Source organism: Bos indicus x Bos taurus, chromosome 14, assembly GCF_003369695.1.
Source record: "Bos indicus x Bos taurus breed Angus x Brahman F1 hybrid chromosome 14, Bos_hybrid_MaternalHap_v2.0, whole genome shotgun sequence".
In the NCBI taxonomy this organism is placed as follows: domain Eukaryota; kingdom Metazoa; phylum Chordata; class Mammalia; order Artiodactyla; family Bovidae; genus Bos; species Bos indicus x Bos taurus.
Genome location: NC_040089.1, coordinates 76,011,019 through 76,026,588, shown reverse-complemented (window position 1 = coordinate 76,026,588; position 15,570 = coordinate 76,011,019). Strand labels below are relative to the sequence as shown.

General features: G+C 40.0%; 1 protein-coding gene across 1 annotated transcript in view; it reads left to right on the top strand.

Moving 5' to 3' along the window:
* The window catches only part of CNBD1 (cyclic nucleotide binding domain containing 1), a 501,194-nt gene that overhangs the window by 15,320 nt on the left and 470,304 nt on the right, over nt 1-15,570 (top strand). The window contains exon 2 of the mRNA XM_027560651.1: nt 7,772-7,844. Within this exon, the coding sequence (XP_027416452.1) occupies nt 7,772-7,844 (73 nt within the window). The remainder of the gene's footprint in view (nt 1-7,771; nt 7,845-15,570) is intronic.

Here is a 15,570-nt window from a genome sequence, read left to right as displayed (position 1 = left end):
ACTAAATATGTTCATGGAGGAGATAGCAAACGTGTGGAAAATGTGTTATTGAAACATGGGGAGCAAGGGAGATGAACATGGTGGTGGTGTTTAATGAAGTTCAATGAGGTTAATTTATGATTTGGAAAGGCATTGTGTTCCATACAAAGTTATGTGATCACCACTGGGATTTTCTTTCCTTCTCTTTTTTGTGGTCGCACTGTATGGCATATGGGATCTTAGTTCCCCCACCAGGGATCAAACCCACACGCAGTGGAAGTGTGGAGTCTTAACCACTGACTGCCAGGGAAGTCCCTCCCATTGGAATTTTAGAAAGTACTGTGATACTAGCATGAAGGATGGGTTGGGACAGAAGAGACTGGAGTCAGGAAGACTAGAGAGATTATTGCAATAATACAGATGAGACGCCGAGAGGCTCTCAAACACGATTCTGACATGTTGCCTGCATGGGAGTGGCACTTCTTCACAGCGGCCCTATTTGGCGGCTTCACCATTAGGATTGGAGAAGACATGTTTGAAAGATACTTTAGAATACATTTCAAAAGAGGCAGAATGGATGGGTTTCATAACACATTGGCCTTGAAAGGGAAACAAAAGAATGGGACCCCAAGTTGGCGATGGAGTTATGGAAAATAACAGGATTTTCTTAACCCAGGTGGAGGATGCAGGAAAAGGGTCAGGCTTTTGAGGGACAGAAGTATGAGAGGAATTATCACTGAAGTTTTTGCTACCTTGAGTTTGATTTCCCTGGATGATATTCACATGGCTATCAGTAAAGTGAAAGTTAGAATTCTGGGCTAGAGAGTTTGGTGTGAGGATCTGAAGTGTATGTGTGACAGTGGGGATGTGAGTGCTGATAAGCTCATACAAGGAGAGGGTCTAAACTGAGAAGACAAGACAGGGACCCTGAGAATGGATTGGTGGACAGCTTGCTCAGAGGAGGAAGATGGGAGTTTGTAGGGCAGCCTCGTAAGGAAGAGGCAAGTTAGAAAGGCACGGTGTCACAGAGGTCTCACAGGCAGAAACTTCAGCAGTGTCAAACGTCAAACGGGTTAGTATGATGAAGACTGAAAAGAATTTACTGGGCTAGAAACTACAGGATTTCCCATAATTTTTAATAAAGACAATTTTAAACAAATAATGAAGGTAAAAGATAAATTTTAGTGAGTGGAAAAGTGAATGTGAGTTGAGGCAATAAAGATGTAGATGATTGCATTCATCAAGATATAAACAAAGCTGTGTCAACAATTTGTTGTATAACATTCCCCTCATTTTCCCCTCTTCAGTTAATACGTGTTTATTTTAACGTCAACTGCTCAGACAAGGGGCAGAACAACATAGGCCCGCTTGTATAGTTGTCCATGATGGTATGTCAACTTTTATTTTTAGAAGCTCTTCATTGGACACTATTTCTTTGCCTTTTGATGGTTTATTTAATTGAAAATGTTCAAGTGCCTATGTTTATTGAATGTTATTTGAAGAAGAATTAACTTTGGGATTTTAGAAAACAGCAATTAGTGAAGAGAAAAGAATAAACACACTATTAACCATTGACATAGTGAAAGGTTGCTGCTATGAGCCATGAACAATGCCCAGATTCATGGCCTCCAGAGGAAACGAATTCAGTCTGAGGCTTGATCACTCAGAGCTTTTTGTGTAGAAAAGTTTTATTCAAGTATAAAAGAGATAGTGAAAACTTCTGACATAGACATCAGAAGGAGACAGAAAGAGTGCTCCCTTGCTAGCTTTTAGCAAGGAGTTCTGGTGGCTCAGAGGTTAAAGCGTCTACCTGGAAAGCGGGAGACACAGGGGTTCGATCCCTGGGTCAGGAAGATCCCCCGGAGAAGGAGCTGGCAACGCACTCCAGCACTCTTGGCTGGAGAATCCCATAGAGGGAGGAGCCTGGTGGGCTACAGTCCATGGGGTGGCAAAGAGTTGGACACGACTGAGCGACTTCACTTTCACTTATATGCCTATTAGCAAGCTGATGATTAGAGAAAAGAAACACCTCAAAACTGAGAGAGCTGCACCAGGACCCTCTCCCACAACATGCATTTTGAGATAGCAATGGCACAGGGTGAGTCATCCTGGCCATAACACAATGGACATGAATCTTGAAGAAAGGCAGATTTCCAAGCAAATACATAGTTCATTAACATATCCCAAGAAAGACATTTCCATGAGAAAAACTGCATTGGTTAGCTCAAGGTTTGTGATAAAGTCAAGTTCAGGTGGAACCAGGTGTCACCACAACACAAAAAAGAAGCCTCCTTTAATTTTGCGTAGAGAAGGAAAAAACAGAATCTGCCACTCGCAGTTCATCCCTCCTGCCACTTGGGGACCTCTGGCCTCCCACCCGAGCTGTTAACACTCTCGGTAGGTGTGTTTCAGCTCAGTTCAGCCCAGTTCAGTCGCTCAGGCCTGTCTGAGTCTTTGCGACCCCATGAATGGCAGCACGCCAGGCCTCCCTGTCCATCACCAACTCCCGGAGTTCACCCAAACCCATGTCCATTGAGTCGGCAATGCCATCTAACCATCTCGTCCTCTGTTGTCCCCTTCTCCTCCTGCATTTATTCTCTATTATTACACAAATTTAGGCTTATTTATTAATAGAAACATAGAACTAGATCAACTGTCCAAGTATATACAGAGAATTAGTTGCTTATTTATTAATAGAAACATAGAACTAGATCAACCATCCAAGTATATACAGAGAATTAGTTAGACTGATAGTCTCTGATGGACATTTTCCTTTCTCCTACCCTACTCCTTGTTCTTTACTTTAGTCCTATGCTAGAATTCACTCCTACTTATTAGTATAAGAATTGCTATTCTTACTAAAAGTTTATTGATAATGTTTCTGTTACTACTGCTACTTAACCATTTGTACTCTGAATACTGTACTAAGCCAATTTCTACTTATCACTGGATTCATCATTAGAGTAGAGAACGCTACAGTTAATTGCTTTGAAGCAGTCTGTTTTGTAGGCTTCCCAGGCGGTGCTGACGGTAAAGAACACGCTTGCCAAGGCAGAAGATATGAGCAACACAGGTTTGATCTGTGGGTTGGGAAGATCCCCCGGAGAAGCCAATGGCAACCCATTCCAGTATTCTTGCCTGGAGACTCTGACGGACAGAGGAGCCTGGCAGGCTATGGTCCGTAGAGTTGCAGAGTCAGATGCGACTGAAGTGACTTGGCATGCATGCGTACTCTGACATTTTCTCATGGTGTTCTCACATTTTCTCTTTGGCTCCACTGTTCATCTCCTTTATCTTGCCCTATAAGCCACTCAGATGAGCTTAGTCTCATAGTAAATAGTAGTTATGCATTTACAGTATTGTTAAGGCTTCACTTATTCTACGGCTTTCTCTTTGTTTTATGCAAAAGATATTTATCTGTTACACTTTTAAGGGAAAGCTTGTTGGAGAAAAATAATTTAGTCTTCAGTGCAGTTCTGTTCAGTTGCTTAGTCGTGACTCTTTGCGACCCCAGGGACTGCAGCATGCCAGGCCTCCCTGTCCATCACCAACTCCCAGAGTTTACCCAAACTCATGTCCATTGAGTCAGTGATGCCATCCAACCATCTCATCTTCTATCGTCCCCTTATTCTCCCGCCTTCAATCTTTCCCATCATCAAGGTCTTTTCAAATGAGTCAGTTCTTTGCATCAGATGGTCAAAGTATTGGAGTTTCAGCTTCAACATCAGTCCTTCCAAAGAATATTCAGGACTGATTTCCTTTAGGATGAACTGGTTGGATCTCCTTGCAGTCCAAGGGACTCTCAAGAGTCTTCTCCAGCACCACAGTTCAAAAGCATCAATTCTTGGCACTTAGCCTTCTTGAGGGTTCAACTCTCACATCCATACATGACTACTGGAAAAACCATAGCCTTGACTAGACAGACAGACCTTTGTTGGCAAAGTAATATGTCTGCTTTTTAATATGTCTAGGTTGGTCATAACTTTTCTTACAAGGAGTAAGCATCTTTTAATTTCATGGCTGCAGTCACCATCTGCAGTGATTTTGGAACCCAGAAAAATAAAGTCTGCCACTATTTCTTTCCCCATCTATTTCCCATGAAGTGATAGGACCAGATGCCATGATCTTCCTTTTCTGAATGTTGAGCTTTAAGCCAACTTTTTCACTCTCCTCTTTCACTTTCTTCAAGAGGTCTTTAGTTCTTCACTTTCTGCCATAAGGGTGGTGTCATCTTCATATCTGGGGTTATTGATATTTCTCCCAGCAGTCTTGATTCCAGCTTGTGCTTCATCCAGCCCAGTGTTTCTCATGATGTACTCTGCACATAAGTTAAATAAGCAAGGTGACAATATACAGAATTTACCTACTTCTTTCCCTATTTGGAACCAGCTTGTTGTTCCATGTCCAGTTCTAACTGTTGCTTCCTGACCTGCACACAGATTTCTCAAGAGGCAGGTCAGGTGGTCTGGTATTCCCCTCTCCTTAAGAATTTTCCACAGTTTGTTGTGATCCACACAGTCATAGGCTTTGGCATAGTCAATAAAGCAGAAGTAGATGTTGTCTGGAACTCTCTTGCTTTTTTGATGATCCAGCAGATGTTGGCAATTTGATCTCTGGTTCCTCTGCCTTTTCTAAAACCAGCTTGAATATTTGGAAGTTCACGGTTAATGTAATGTTGAATTTAGTCTTATTACTAATTTATACTTATTACTTTATATAAAGATAAAATGTATATTTATATTTTAACATATCTTTATAACACCCATCACAAACAATTCACCATACTGCACAAATATGAAAATATATATCTACTCCTGAAGTAATATTAAGACATGTAAACAAGAGATCATCAATATGTCACTCAGATAAAACACTGGATTTTTCTTCTATTTCAATAATATATAGTGGGCCATATAGTGGGTTTATTAAAGATATATATTGGCTTCCCTGGTGGCTCAGATGGTAAAGAATCTGCTGGCAATGCAGGAGTCATGGGTTCAATCCCTGGGTCAGGAAGATGCCCTGAAGAAGGGAATGGCTATCCACTCTAGTATTGTTGCTTGGAGAATTCCATGGACAGAGGAGCCTGGTGGGCTACAGTCCATGGGATAGCAAAGAGTTGGACAAGATAGAGCAAGTTTAGTTTTTCAATTTAATAATATACAGTGAACCTTTTACATAGTTAAAGATATGCTCAGTTGCTAAGTTGTATCCAACTCTGCAACCCCAGGGACTGTAGCCCAGCCCACCAGGCTCCTCTGTACATGGAATTTTCCTGGCAAGAATACTGGAGTGGGTTGCCATTTCCTTATCCACAGTAAAGATATAGATAAAGATAATTGTTAATTTCACCATGAATTTCAAGTTTAAAATTCTTTATAACCATTCATTTATATCAGCCACTAATCTCTTTTCAAATTTACTCTTCTCAAAATCCTTTATTTTTATCCCCAATATAGGGTTAAGCCTCTTCTACCTTTGCTTAAAGCCCAGATAAGACATATTTATGAAGAGAAAAAAGACTGGAAAATAATATAAGCTTAGTCCTCTTTATACTGTTGAAGCCTTATCCTTCTATTAAATTTTATTACCAGAAATGCTCAACTTTATAATTTCATGGTAAAGTCTTTTGCTTTTTTCCTTTTTAATGAAACTGCATGAAAGACAAGATCTAATATATTGTTCAGTGGCCTTTATGTAAAACCTTTGTGACAAATACCTCTTGGAAATGAGGCTTCCCTCATAGTTCAGTCAGTAAAGAATCTGCCTGCAATGCAGGAGACTGGGGTTTGATTCCTGGGTCGGGAAGATTCCCTGGAGAAGGAAATGGCAACCCACTCCAGTATTCTTGCCTGGAGAATCCCATGGACAGAGGAGCCTGGCAGGCTACGGTCCACGGTGTCACAACAGTTGGACACGACTTAGTGACTAAAACACCAATATATTGTTCAGTGGCTTTTATGTAAAACCTTTGTGACCAAAACCTCTTGGAAATGAGGATCAGTGGAGATTTTTTTTGGTGAATTGTAAAGTATCCTTGGAGAAGGCAATGGCAGCCCACTCCAGTATTCTTGCCTGGAAAATCCCATGGATGGAGGAGCTGCGAGTACTATCTAGCTTATTCTAGATTTTTGAGTTCACTTGGCTGTGCCAAGCCCTGTGCAAACTTGTACCTTCAGATGCTGCAGCTTTCCTCAGGCAAGGTGAACTTTGAATTTTTCTATTCTTTACTGGCAATTCATAGTCTGATAATACCTGTCCTATGGATTTTATATTTTTGCTTTACCTGAAAGATGAATATATTTACTTTTTCAAAGCCCCTTTCAAAGTCAGAATTTCTCAAACCTTGTCCTTTTCCCAAATCTCTATGGCACCATCCGCCTTTTATGTCCACACCAGTCCCCAGGGCTATTTCTGACCCTGTTCTTAAACTCAGTTAAGAAGATGGACTAAATCAATACTTAGTGTTAAGTCTTTTCTTAACTCATGTATATAAATCTACTATAAAATTTTATATAATATCCTATAATAGAAATATTACTATACTAAAAATATTTTGATATAATTTAATTGTCACTTGATTCATTTAAAATAATAATTCCATATAATGCTAAAATGCAATTAGCTAATTTTTCCTTAAGTTTTAACTGAGTAATTTAAGTAAGAAGATGCCTAAAATGTATAATTAGAATTTTCAAGTGTATTAAATGGTGATGATTTATGTGGTAGGTAGCAGCCAGTTTTTTGTTTAAATTTTACTAATCTCAATTTTGCATTTAGAAAGTGGTTATCTGCTGTTGATTCATTTTTAGATCACAAAAGGCTTAAACCATTTTTGAAATTTTATGATTCCGTAATCTGGCATTAAAGTGGATATATTTATTGAAATGCGGTCAATGAATACATTTTGACAAAGGGTTAGAAAAGCCTTAGGCCACTGATTTTCTCAGTACCTGTTCACTAAGGGAAGGAGTAATGTGCACCTCAGTGTTTGTTACTGCTTTCCATTCTACAACATTTCCAACAGTATGCATTCTCCCGGGATATGGAGAGGCCCTGTTATGTGAGTGCCCATCTTTGTAATGATGGTTGTCGTCAATATTCTATCTTCCTTTTCATCTCCTTTGAAAGATGTCAGTTCTTTCTGGCACTGAAGGGGAATGACAATTAGTTTGCTTCTTGGCTATGATTACTATCTTTCTGCTTGTAAGGGAGTGTGTGTGATTTGCTTACACTTGAACTTCAGAAGGAATTGCAAAATGAATCCAGACCCTGGAAGATGATTTGTAGAGCTCTGATGAGGAGCTAGCCAACGATGGGGCCCTGCATAGGAATGAACAAAAATGACTAGTATTTCAGAGATAGACAGGGTGATAAAGGGAGAGGGAGACCTCAAGAAAACTCTTGTTTGAATTTTTATATCTAGAGTTCTGGAACCACTTCACGTTTGAAAGGCATAGGATAAAGATTCTGAAAGGCTTGATTCCAGAGAAGTGACGTGATATAAACATTCCATTTACTGGAATTAAACACATAAAATATGCCAGACTAAATCTGACATACATGAAAAACATTAAATTCTTTCCTCTTTTTATTTTTTTTTCTCTTTCCTCTTTTTAATCACCCTATGCAATTCTGCTTGTGTATCAAATAAAGTCTGGTAATACCTCATTTTCATAGTCACTGAATTCCTTTACTATGATGAATGTTTGCAATTAAACTCTGTTTGCAAATTTGGTTAATAAGGTTGCAGAAAATTACATTTTTAATTGATTTTTTTTTAATTTTGCAGACTTGCAAAAATCTAGGCACATTGATTATGGTCAGTTGAATGCATTATGCCACATGAGAGAAAAACAACACAGGTAGGTTATCATGCCTTCCTTTTCCTGTCACTCAAATGAATATGGATATGTTTGTTCCATGGATAAAGTACAGTAATAAACCATTGTTGACTCTCAGAGGTACCTGATTTACCACACAGATAAAAATATCTGAAAACCTGGAGGTTATTTCTCCAGGTTGAAGGGGCAGACTATATATGTCATATTTTAAGGAAACAATTTAGTGTGAAGCACGCATAACTCATCCCCAGCTGGACCCTTTCTAGAACTCAGAAAGCAGTCATAAGAGAAAAAAGCTTCAAATGGTTGAAAACACAAATCCTGAGTGAAATAGGCACTTTAGCTGTGCCTAGGAGATGCCTAGTTGAAATATATTCAACCGAAAGAACTAAAAAAATATTGGTTTAAAGCTCAGGATACTTAAGATATGTGATACTTGAAGATACAATTTTCAAAAAATCTATTTTCTTGTAAACTCCTTTTCCCAAGTTGGATTTTTGAAATTATAAAACTAGCTAGTTTGTTTCCTGTCCATCAGCGTCTATCTATCCTCCTACTTTTCTTCACTGGGAGAGGCCCTTGCCTCATCTTAAGTCATATCCTCTTAACCACTTCAAATTATTTACATCTTCATTGATGTAAATTATTTACATAATTATTACATAATTATTTACAAGTTATTTGCAAATTATTTACATCTTCATTCATGTATTTACATAATTATTTAAAAATTATTACATAATTATTTATAAATTATTTACATCTTACATCTCTCTACTTTTCCTTTCTAGGAGAAAGAGAGGAGGCTATGCTTTTTTAAAAAATTTTTCCAAAGCTTACATTTTTTACTATGCCTTCTTGTCCTTTTTGTACACATGGCATCTTTTGCCATAGGGTTAAGAATTAAATAAACTTACTCTGGAGTCAGGCAAGTTGCCTGGTTTTAATCCCGGCTCAGCCACTTCCCAGCTGTGTGGCCTTGCATAATTTCTTTTTACCTCAGTTTTCTCATTAGTAAAATGGAAATAACAGTCTTATCCATTTCAAAGAATTATTAGGATGATTAAATGAGCTAATGTATATGTAAAGAGTATCTGGTACATGGTAAGAGCTATATAAGTATTTTCATTATTGTTTAAAAAAGCTCACCCAGGCTTTTGACTATTGAATTTATATGCAGCTCCCCCCACCTTTTTTTTTTTTTTTTCACATAAAAGATTTTATGTGAAGCTTTTGGAGCAGAACACTTCTTTTACCCTTATTTTCCTTTTGCTTTCTAGGCCAGTTATTTTATTTTAAAATTTATTTCTAGATTCTACCTCCTTACCTTTGAGGAATCATAATAAGGGAGATTAAATCATGTAGATCTGGGTCTGCCAAAGAATCCATTCTACAAAACTTTTAGCAGCCTTCATCTGTCTGGATTGAGAATCCCTTCCAGGCAGTGTTGCCTCATCAGACAATCGTCTGGTCCGGCTGCAGTCTGGCTGTCCTGCCTCACTTTCTTCTATTTAGTCCCGTGTTTTCTGTGCCTCTCTTAGACACTGTCTGTGTGTGCTCCGTCGCTCAGTCACGTCTGGCTCTGTGGCCCTTTGTACTGCATCCCACTAGGCTCCTCTGACCATAAGATGTTCCAGACAGTGATACTGGAGCGGGCTGTCATTCCCTCCTCCAGGCAATCTTGCCAACCCAGGGACTGAACTTGCCTCTCCTGCAGATTCTTTACCTCTGAGTTATCACGGAAGCCCCTCTCTTTCTTTTTGCAAACACCAGGGGCCCGGAAAGGGGCACATTTTAGGGGGACTATGTATAGGTTTTGGCTCATTCTTTTAGAAAACATTTTGTTGTTGCTGTTCAGTCACTAAGTTGTGTCTGACTCTTTGTGACCCCATGGACTGCAGCACGTGTTCTCCTGGAGTTTGCTCAAATTCATGTCCATTGATTCGGTGATGCTATCTAACCATTTCAGCCTCTGCCACCCTCTTTTCCTTTTGCCTTCAGTCTTTCCCAGCATCAGGGGCTTTCCGGTGAGGTGGGTCTTCCCATCAGGTGGCCAAAGTATTGAAGCTTCAGCTTTGGCAGCAGTCCTTCCAATGAATATTCAGGATTGATTTCCTTTAAGATTGACTGTTTTGATCTCCTTGCAATCCAAGGGAGGGACTCTCAAGGGACTTCTCCAACACCACAATTTGAAAGCATCAATTCTTTGGTGTTCAGCCTTCTGTATGGTTTAACTCTCACATCTGCTTGTGACTATTGGAAAAATCATAGCTTTGACTATACAGACCTTTGTCAGCAAAGTGATGTCTGCTTTTTAATACACTGTCTAGTTTTGTCATAGCTTTTCTTCCAAGGAGCAAGCGTCTTAAATTCATGGCTGCAGTCACCTTCACAAAGTTAGATATGGAAATAGGTATTTAAAATAAGAAAACAAACTACAACAAATTAATAAAGACTTGACATTCAGGTTTCTTTTCCTTCATGAGACTTCTTAAGGCAATTTATCCAAAATACATACATAGAAATTACTTAAGTCTTTCAGAGAGATTTAAGAAAAATTTGCTCTTCCATATTTATTTCATATGTATTATATGTTTAAAATGACCAATGAAATATACTTTTTCCTGTAATAAAAACAGAAAGCCTGAGAATTAAATGACCCAAGGATTAAATTTTTCTTATACATGTAAACTATGAAAGATTGTAGTTTTGGAGTCTACTATTTTCTGGATGCAGTGGAAGGGTATAGAGGCTTCTCATTGCGATGGCGTCTCTTGTTTCAGAGCATGCGCTCTAGGTTGCATGGGCTTTAGTAGTTGTGGCTCCCAGGCTCCAGAACGCAAGATCAAAAGTTGTGGTGCATGGGCTTAGCTGCTCTGCACCATGTGGGATCCTCCTGGATCAGGGTTCAAACTTTTGTCTCCTGCATTGGCAGGCAGATTCTTTACCACTGAGCCACTAGGGAAGCTCAGGTCTTTGTTTTGATATTCAGTTCAATTCAGTCACTCAGTCGTGTCTGACTCTTTGCGACCCCATGAATTGCAGCACACCAGGCCTCCCTGTCCATCACCAACTCCTGGAGTTCACTCAGACTCACGTCCATCGAGTCAGTGATGCCATCCAGCCATCTCATCTGTCGTCCCCTTCTCCTCCTGCCCCCGATCCCTCCCAGCATCAGAGTCTTTTCCAATGAGTCAACTCTTTGCATGAGGTGGCCAAAGTACTGGAGTTTCAGCTTTAGCATCATTCCTTCCAAAGAAATCCCAGGGCTGATCTCCTTCAGAATGGACTGGTTGGATCTCCTTGCAGTCCAAGGAACTCTCAAGAGTCTTCTCCAACACCACAGTTCAAAAGCATCAGTTCTTCAGCGCTCAGCCTTCTTCACAGTCCAACTTTCACACCCATACATGAGCACAGGAAAAACCATAGCCTTGACTAGACAGACCTTTGTTGGCAAAGTAATGTCTCTGCTTTTGAATATGCTATCTAGGTTGGACATAACTTTTCTTCCAAGGAATAAGCATCTTTTGATTTCATGGCTACAATCACCATCTGCAGTGATTTTTGGAGCCCCAAAAAATAAAGTCTGACACTGTTTCCACTGTTTTCCCATCTATTTCCCATGAAGTGATGGGACCGGATGCCATGATCTTCATTTTCTGAATGTTGAGCTTTAAGCCAACTTTTTCACTCTCCACTTTCACTTTCATCAAGAGGCTTTTGAGTTCCTCTTCACTTTCTGCCATAAGGGTGGTGTCATCTGCATATCTGAGGTTATTGACATTTCTCCTGGCAATCTTGATTCCAGCTTGTGTTTTTTTTAGTCCAGCATTTCTCATGATGTACTCTGCATATAAGTTAAATAAAGTGAAGTGAAGTGAAGTGAAGTCACTCAGTTGTGCCCGACTCTTTGTGACCCCATGGACAGTAGCCTGCACCAAGCTCCTCCGTCCATGGGATTTTCCAGACAAGAGTACTGGAGTGGGTTGCCATTTCCTTCTCCAGGGAATCTTCCCAACCCAGGGATCGAACCCAGTTCTTCCGCATTGTAGACAGACGCTTTACCATCTGAGCCACCAGGGAATAAGCAGGGTGACAAGATACAGCCTTAACGTACTCCTTTTCCTATTTGGAAGCAGTCTGTTGTTCCATGTCCAGTTCGAACTGTTGCTTCCTGACCTGCATACAAATTTCTCAAGAGGCAGGTCAGGTGGTCTGGTATTCCCATCTCTTTCAGAGTTTTCCACAGTTTATTGTGATCCACACAAAGGCTTTGGCATAGTCAATAAAGCAGAAATACATGTTTTTCTGGAACTCTCTTGCTTTTTCCATGATCCAGCGGATGTTGGCAATTTGGTCTCTGGTTCCTCTGCCTTTTCTAAAACCAGCTTGAACATCAGGAAGTTCACAGTTCACGTATTGCTGAAGCCTGGCTTGGAGAATTTTGAGCATTACTTTACTAGCGTGTGAGATGAGTGCAATTGTGCGGTAATTTGCGCATTCTTTGGCATTGCCTTTCTTTGGGATTGGAATTGAAAATTGACCTTTTCCAGTCCTGTGGCCACTGCTGAGTTTTCCAAATTTGCTGGCATAGTGAGTGCAGCACTTTCACAGCATCATCTTTCAGGATTTGAAATAACTCAACTGGAATTCCATCACCTCCACTAGCATTGTTCATAGTGATGCTTTCTAAGGCCCACTTGACTTCACATTCCAGGATGTCTGGCTCTAGGTGAGTGATCACACCATTGTGATTATCTGGGTCATGAAGATCTTTTTTGTACAGTTCTTCTGTGTATTCTTGCCACCTTTTCTTAATATCTTCTGCTTTTGTTAGGTCCATACCATTTCTGTCCTTTACCGAGCCCACCTTTGCATGAAATGTTCCCTTGGTATCTCTAATTTTCTTGAAGAGATCTCTAGTCTTTCCCATTCTGTTGTTTTCCTCTATTTCTTTGCAATGATCTGCAAGGAAAGCTTTATCTCTCCTTGCTATTCTTTGGAACTCTGCATTCAGATGCTTATATCTTTTCTTTTCTCCCCTGATTTTTGCGTCTCTTATTTTCACAACTATTTGTAAGGCCTCCTCAGACAGCCATTTTGCTTTTTTGAATTTCCTTTTCTTGGGGATGGTCTTGATCCCTGTCTCCTGTACAATGTCACGAACCTCCATCCATAGTTCATTAGCACTCTGTCTATCATATCTAGTCCCTTAAATCTATTTCTCACTTCCACTGTATAATCATAAGGGATTTGATTTAGGTCATACCTGAATGGTCTAGTGGTTTTCCCCTCTTTCTTCAATTTAAGTCTGAATTTGGCAGTAAGGAGTTAATGATCTGAGCCACAGTCTGCTCCTGGTCTTGTTTTTACTGAATTTATAGAGCTTCTTCATCTTTGGCTGCAAAGAATATAATCAATCTGATTTTGGTGTTGACCCTCTGGTGATGTCCATGTGTAGAGTCTTCTCTTGTGGTGTTGGAAGAGGGTGTTTGTTATGACCAGTGTGTTCTCTTAGAAAACTCTATTAGCCTTTGCCCTGCTTCATTCTGTATTCCAAGGCCAAATTTGCTTGTTACTCCAGGTGTTTCTTGACTTCCTACTTTTGCATTCCAGTCCCTGTAATGAAAAGGACATATTTTGGGGGTGTTAGTTCTATTAGTGTGCATTTAAAAAAAGAAACATCAAAATTGGTGAATTTTTGTGTTCAGTTTAGTTCAGTTCAGTTTAGTCACTCAGTCGTGTCCGACTCTTTGTGACCCCATGAATCTCAGCACGCCAGGCCTCCCTGTCCATCACCAACTCCTGGAGTTTACCCAAACTCAAGTCCATCGAGTGGGTGATGCCATCCAGCCATCTCATGCTCTGTCATTCCCTTCTCCTCCTGCCTCCAATCCCTCGCAGCATCAGGGTCTTTTCCAATGAGTCAACTCTTCACATCAGGTGCCCAAAAGAATTTTTGTGTAAGTATTTTAATATTGAAGGTGGAAGAAAAAACATAACGTTTTCAGCATATTATGCTTTATTATTTCAAGAAAAGTAAAAATACAACTGAAACACACCAAAAAATATCTGTACAGTGTATATAGAAGCTTCTGTGACTAATCAAATGTGTCAAAAGTGGTTTGCAAAGTTTCACATTGAAGATTTCTCGATGGACAATGATCCATGATTGAGTAGACAAGTTGAAGTTGATAGAGATCAAATCGAGACATTAATTGAGAACATGCATTGAAAGTCTGCACCAGCTTGGTTATGTTAATCGCTTTGATGTTTGAATTCCACATAAGTTAAGCGAAAAAACCTTCTTGACCATATTTCCACATGAGATTCCTCACTTACACATAGCAAAAATGTTCTGTTTTAAAAACAGATTGTGGTAGGCAATGAAAAGTGGATCATGGACAATAATGTCAAATGGAAGAGATCATGGGGTAAGTGACATGAACCACTACCAACCACACCAGTCTGGTCTGCATCCAAGGCAGGCGATGTGTATATGGTGGGACTGGAAAGGAGTCCTCTATTATGAGTTCCCTCTGGAAAGCCAAAAGTTTAATTCCCTTAAGTACTGCTCCCCAATTAGACCAACTGAAAGCAGCATCTGATGAAAATCATCCGAAATTAGTCAACAGAAAATGCAAAATCTTCCATCAGGAGAACATGCCTGCATGTTTCTTTAATGACCAGTCAAAAAGTGTTACAGTTTGGTTGGGAAGTTCTGATTCATTGCCTGTATTCATTAGACATTTCACCTTTGTATTCCATTTATTTTGGTCTTCACAAAATTACCATAATGGAAAAAAATATAAATTTCCTGGAAGACTGTAAAAAGCACCTGCAACCGTTCTCTGTTCAAAGAGGTAAAAAGTTTGGGGAAGATGGAATTATGAAGTTTCCTGGAAAATAGCAGATGGTATTGGAATAAAACACTGATCACAGGATTCAATAAAGTTCTTGGTGAAAATGAAAAATGTATTTTTTACTTAAATATCAAAGGAATATTTTTGCCAACCCAACACACACACACACACACACACACACACACACACACACACACGTACATATATGTATTCACTGTCTTTGGATAGCTGTCTTTCCTCCCTGTCCAGGGTGGGAAGGGGAAAAAGGGAGGCTGCTATGCCTTACCATTTACCATGTACCTCGTAATGGTATCTTGTACATGGGCTCAATTCCTGCTGTTAAAGCTGCTCCTGTCTACTATTTAAGTGCATGTGAGTTCTTCTCAGTCCTTCTCACTGAGAATCACACACACACACACACACACACATGCATGCACATATGCTCAGTCGCTTCATTTGTGGCTGACTCTGCGACCCCATGGACTGCAGCCCATCAGGCTCCCCTATTGGTGGGATTTTCCAGGCAAACCGAGTAGGTTGCCATGCCCTCCTCCAGGGGATCTTCCCAACCCAGGGACAAAATCTCATCTCCTGCGTATCCTGCATTGCAGAAGACACGGAGACGCTAGTTCAATCTTTCCTGAAAAATCTCATGAACAGAGGAGCCTGGCAGGCTACAGTCCATGGGGTCACAAGAGTTGGACATGACAGAGCAACTAAACAACAATATGCATACATCCAGAGTACAACCGTTTCTCACCACTTCTACTAAAACCATCTTGGTCCAGAGCACCAGTGCTCTTGCCAGGATTACTGCAATAGCCTATTGACTGATTTTCTTACTCCATCCCTTGCCCATTTACAGTCTGTAAGTTGGCACAGTA